The sequence below is a fragment of the Lissotriton helveticus genome, chromosome 6 (assembly GCF_964261635.1).
Source record: "Lissotriton helveticus chromosome 6, aLisHel1.1, whole genome shotgun sequence".
Classification (NCBI taxonomy): domain Eukaryota; kingdom Metazoa; phylum Chordata; class Amphibia; order Caudata; family Salamandridae; genus Lissotriton; species Lissotriton helveticus.
The window spans coordinates 1792714450-1792720449 of NC_136067.1; the positions used below are offsets into that span (position 1 = coordinate 1792714450).

The window sequence follows — 6000 nt, forward strand, 5'->3', positions numbered from 1 at the left end:
GCAATGGAGAATAATTAGGGGCGTAACACCTGCCGTAAACCCCTTTAAAAAGCACATACTTCCCAGCTTAGCTGGTAACTGCTTTCCTACAGCACTCGCAAAGAAGACATTTGCGTCATCAGGATGTGTCACGTGATTCCACTAATCAAAGCGAACGTCAGCTTCCAAGCCCCCTTTACATTTGCAGATTGACCCATTGTGCACATTTCTTTCTTTCAGGTAAGCAGGCACCCGGCAAGAAGGCTTGTTTAGATGTCTACTCGCCTTTGGTTTCACAGCACAGGAGAAGCAACTGAGCTTGTGGAATTAACCTTCGGGGGCGGTTATCTTTTCACAGAAAGTAGGGGAACTATTTTGCTTACATTAAAAAGGTGTGGGCACATCATGCCCCTCCGATCCTACCCAGTTCGACCACTGGTCTTAGCATTCCATTAAAGAGACACACACACCTTTCCGACGTCTGAATGCAAAGATCAAAACGTAAATGCTGTGCAGCGCCATCCTTAGAAAACAAAAGTTTCTTAAGTGACCCTGCCTCCTCCCTTAACTCTCTTATGGATAAAGTCAGTGCTGCCTGGAGAGTCAAAGACACTGAAAGGCCACACAGAAATGGTTTGCCTGGGCGCTGTATATAGTTACTACACTGGCTGCCAGCCAAGGCAATGTGGCAAGTGGCTCAAGGGCACAGCAGCTGATGTGCTCGCATTAAAGGAACAATGCCCTCCCCCGCCCCCACTTCCGGTAGATGAAAGGTATCTCCTGCAGCGAACAGCTGCTTGAGGGCACGGTTCGTCAGAGGAAATCAGTGATTGGTGGAAGGCCGCAGGCCTACCTAACTTTCAGAGCAGGAGAGGGAGGAAGGACCCCCGTCCCAGGTCATTTTCAGGGGACAGATAACAGTCCCACCCTCACATCATCTGGCAGATGGTGCCACGGTTCTGTCCACCAGTTAGGGCAAAACTCCATGACACAAGATTGTAGGTTACACTCTAGTGAAGTAACACAAGAAGAGTGCTCGTACCCTCAAGTGACACGTCATACCTGCGACGTCAGAGGTCTATCATCACCTATTCTCAAGAAGAAGTGGATTGAAGCATTCTATGAGTTTCAGGTGAGGACTTCAAATATTGAACAGGTTATCATGTCGCGTTATTGAACGGAAACAGTCTATGTTGGTAGTTACTGGCCTTACTGAGAGGGGATATTATGAACAAATGAAATTGCCAGAGCCGCCGCACTCCTCGCTGTCTGTTCCTTTTCAGTGGCGCCTTCTCCAGCAATCTGAATGATAAAAGTGTTCTGCGAGCGATGACAGAGCAGTCGCATACTAGCAGTTTTTGACTGCATTCTGAGGAAACCAGTTGGATGTCCAGATCTCAGCATCCGAAATGAGCAAACACATTTTCTTAGGATCTTTTGCGCAGGTCTTTCTTCAATCTGAGTGAGACATTTACGCGCATTAATTCCCTGACACGCACACATCATATAAAGGTGCCTGTATGTCATTTATAGAGACATCCTCGACATAGGCCCCCCTCCAGTACCTATTCGACATCTCTCCAAACACTGCAAAAATGTAGCATACGAATTCAAAGACGCCCCGGCAGTCAAAGGGTTAAAGGAATGTGGCTTATCCATGGGAGGGGAAAAGCTCTATATGAAAAAGTGCGCATAGAACAGAATTCTGTGATACAGCGTCCAGACTTCACTTTATCCTAGTACACAAACCATAGATTTCTGGCAGATTTAGATATATTTTCTTTTTGCTATTATTTAATCAGCATTAATCTCTTGTTGCCCCCATTAAAAAGAGCATGTCCGAAAATGTGTGTCTGATGCTATCAAGTGTGATAAAGTATGACATAATTAGCTTTCCCTGTGATCGCCAAGACGGTATAGCTAAATGTGCTTTTGTTTAAGAACAGGAGTTCTCAGAATAGCAGATCATTGTAATTTTGGAGCGGTCACTGCTACAGTCGCCGAGTGGTAAGAAGTGAGCGCTCCGAAAATGCCCGGTTGCAGCAAAGGCCAACTATGAAATATTCAGATGTGTCCACACAGGATTTAAACGTTAGGCTAACCAAAATATGAACACCTGGAACAGCTGTGTCCTAAGGGGTAGAGTGTGCATTGATAAGAAAACATAAAAAAATACAAAAGGGAGACGACATGATCGCAGACGTAGAGAAACGAGAAAAATAAAGAAGGAAAAAGACATTGTTTAGCTCATTGTTATGGTCTGGCATTACAGCGCAGCTGTTGCCAGACAATCATACCAGTATCACCAGGAGATGGGACACAGGAGTAGTTGTTTTCATTGGGCAGAAGTAGTGTGCTTCCACAAACAAGAAGCACACAAGACCTCAGCATCAGTGGTTCTTTCATTTAGTTGCTTCCCTATGAAATGGATCCAAAAACAGAAGAAGCTTGCGAGTGGTGTGTGCGCGCGCGTGCCACAGCGAGACGTGCTTTCAATTATCACGCCAGTGTCTGGGCACGATAATTAAAAGCACATGGCCTTTGGTGCGCGTAATAGACACCAATAGGCCGTGAGAGGAGCAATACGCCTGCCTTTGGCCTATTGCGTGCTCTATTGCTAAAACACACGCAAGCAAAGGCCAATAGTGGGGCACAACAGGAAAAGCACACGCATGAACGTGTGCGATTCCAGGCTCCTATTAGGAACCCCAGACAAAAGGGCTCTCACTGCGCGAGCCATAAAAACGTATATTATAATTGAGGAGATAGGACGATGATGTGCACCTGCGGAGACAGACATCGTAGCCCATGCTTTTGTATGTTTTTTGCAAATGGGCCCTAGGGAAAGCCCACAAACGTCCTTCTCTTCTTCACTTCATTCATAGGAAACAAAGGGAGACTTCAGAGAACCCATTTCCCACCTTCTTTCTGCTTGAAAGTCCATTTAAGACCTACCGTGTGCTCGTGTTTCATACAGATTTAATGCACACCACAAACTGAAATGTCTCTTTCTGCATAACTAATGAGTATTATCAATACTCAAAACAATGGTACCTGTTTAAACATCCTTGACAGGATGAAAGTCTGGGTCTACCCTGCAGACTCAAATGATCACTTATATAATCGAGCGAGTTTGCCTGGTAGCTCAGTGACTTCATCCATCTGTGCCACACCACCTCCTGTTTTACTCATGGGTGAGTCTCGCACTCCGAAGCAAAGGATGTATAATGTTTGTATGGAGAGGCATGCTGCATGCACCTTGATAGTTGTTTTAGATCATGTAAAGGGGCTAAAATAATCTGGAAGGGAATGTGGCAAGTCTCACGCTTGGCCACTCTCAGTAGGCCCCACTGACTTGAGCGCCTGTCTTAGGAGCTATTTTACTGTTAGCAGACCGATGGGCTGGCATATGACAGCTACTGGTTGAGTGATTATTACCCTTGAATGGACATTAAAGGTCAGGCCCTGCAGTACTGCTGCATATGGGACGAGAAGAACGTATACTTATCCTATAAGTTCAAGCTTCAATCAAGACCCGGGACTGAATTTTGCTCTGATAAGACTGAGTGAGAGCAGGTGTAGGGTTTTAAGTAGACCATAGTCTGGAAGGGCAGATATCCCTTGTCACAGTTAAGTATGAGTCTGTCTGTTTTATATAAATATCAACATCTTTTTGACCCTCCCTAAGGTTTGGAATGTTTAATTTAAAGTAACAGCCAGTCCTGATGTAGTATGGACCATATGAGGTGCTCAAGGGCACTGTAATACTTTTTTAATGCACTTAGCTACTCTTTGACTACACCCTCTTTAGTTCGTGTTGCAAATGTTTGTTTAAAACCTGAATTTAAAAAATCCTTTACTTGTGAGTTGCAAAATTGTTGCAGATTTTTTTTATTGTATTTCTTCATAGTTAACTTTTGTTTGTGTTTTTTTACAACTCACGAAATTACCACCCTGAGACTAACAATCAATGCCCTATGAAATGTTGTGATCCTTGAATGGTCGAGATCTGCGAATGTGGGCCACATTTCTGGTGGTGTCCAGGCCTATCTTTAGTTCTGATGCCACCATGGTAACAGGCAATGCGTAGTGAAGTGAAGGCCTTAAGAAACAGCGCGTGTACATAAAAACATAAAACCTCATATAGGATCTGGGACGAACTTAACAGAAAAGATGAAAAACAATATTGTATTTATCATAAGAGTGAAAATGAAGAAAGCATTCACATTCATAGGGGCATGACAGATTTTTCATTGATTTTACTTTAGGAGGGAGCCAGTATCACACATTTTTACTATGATGAATAAGTGTGGCATGACACTGTAGAAAATCCATAAAAGATTCAAAAGGAAAGGATGGGGCGCTGTCCATCAATTGGTAATAAAAGCAAAGATATTATATACAATTCAGTTTGAATTAAAACGATGTATGCGAAGCCAGGTTTAGATGTCCCCTGAAACAAGTTTTCCTAAAAAATAACGCAGTGGTGGTCCTCAAGACAAGGAAGAGGTCATTTTATAAGGCAAAAGCAGTTCTAGAAAAAAATATATGAACCTTTAAGTTTAACAGAAATAGTTATATGGCATGTACCAGGCATGCTTCTAAACCCCAACACCTCTCACATGAAGCACAGTCCTCAAGGAGGCGAGGGCGGATGTAGGCCACCCCGCCTAGAACAGCATCCAAAATCAATCTAATGTGGAGGTCGGACATACAATCCAATTTGTTGGTAAATGTATTGAATGAAGATGAAAGTTAATAAACATGAAAAGTTAATTGATGCACAAGGAAAAAAATCTAACCGCAAAAAATGATGGCATTTAATCATAAACATAATTGTATTGAAACAATAATTTAAAATATACATGTGTTATGCACTGATGTGGATATTTAGTCAGACTGAGAGGAGGCTCTTCAGCAACTTAAGGTTACAAAAATAATTTAAAAAAAATAACTAAATGGAAATGTTATGTTGTGTGTAGTGGAAGAAAAGTGACAGTTGTTACGCACATTTTGGTTGAAAACGTGCAAATAAAAACATGCATGCTTGAAATTATGAAGATGTCACGTCTTCCTTACTGTTTTTTAAATTGTCGGAAAATATAGAGAGTAGTACCTGCATATTATTTCAAAACCTTGCCTCAAAATTGGAAGCGCAATAGCTGTGTCATCACCAGATTATCTTTTATTTAATTGCATTGAGATAATATTTCGAATGGGAGTATCTACCTTCTCTGCCAAGAGCTCTCTGATCTTGCTGGCTTGCACTCGAAATTTCATCAGCTGGGACTCCAGGCTTATGCATCTCTCTTTCCAGTCCACGTCAGCCTCTGACTCCGAAAGCTCCGCCATATTTATTCTGAAAAAGAAACATGGTTGAGTGCTACAGCAAAGCTACAGTTAGTATCTGTGCTGCTAAATAAACATAAGGCATCATTCAAAGTCTCTTAGATGTTATCAAACAAATCAATTGATGTCACATGAAAGTTAATCAACCCATTAAGTAAGTAGTGTTAATTAATGTATATGTTTATTTACATGAGTGGTTTTCTGCATCTTCATCTGGTGATCTCTAGTTCTTACTGACAATAAATGATCCATCCGCAGACAGGAAAAATAACGGAACTCCCGAGCACCTCTTGAAACCGAAGGCCCTCCGTGCAACATGCAGGAGGCTCATCATATTAGCCAAAAGCAAAGTACTGCACCAGCACCATCAATGAAGCCACCATCAGAAGCAGAGTGTTGCTCAAGACAATCAAGCACTACATCAACCCCCAGCCAGAACAACCTATTCCTCACTCCACAGAAAAGGATAGGATAGGATAGTATTTGCAAAGCGCACTATACCCGAAGGTGTCAAGGCGCTGGGCAGACAAGAGCAGAGGGAGAAGCGCAAACAGAGGATTAAGAGGGGAATAGCCATGCCTTTCTACGTTTCCTGAAAACTGTAAGAGAGCTTGCGTTGACAATGGAAGACTGATGTTTGGGAATATTTTAAATCAGTCTTGCTGCTGGATT

General features: G+C 42.5%; 1 protein-coding gene across 1 annotated transcript in view; it reads right to left on the bottom strand.

Annotated features, from left to right (window-relative positions):
- Nucleotides 1–5334, bottom strand: part of PLEKHH2 (pleckstrin homology, MyTH4 and FERM domain containing H2) — a 666795-nt gene extending 661461 nt beyond the window's left edge. The window contains exon 1 of the mRNA XM_078649687.1: nt 5209–5334. Within this exon, the coding sequence (XP_078505813.1) occupies nt 5209–5331 (123 nt within the window). The 5' untranslated portion in view covers nt 5332–5334. The remainder of the gene's footprint in view (nt 1–5208) is intronic.
- Nucleotides 5335–6000: the final 666 nt, after the last annotated feature.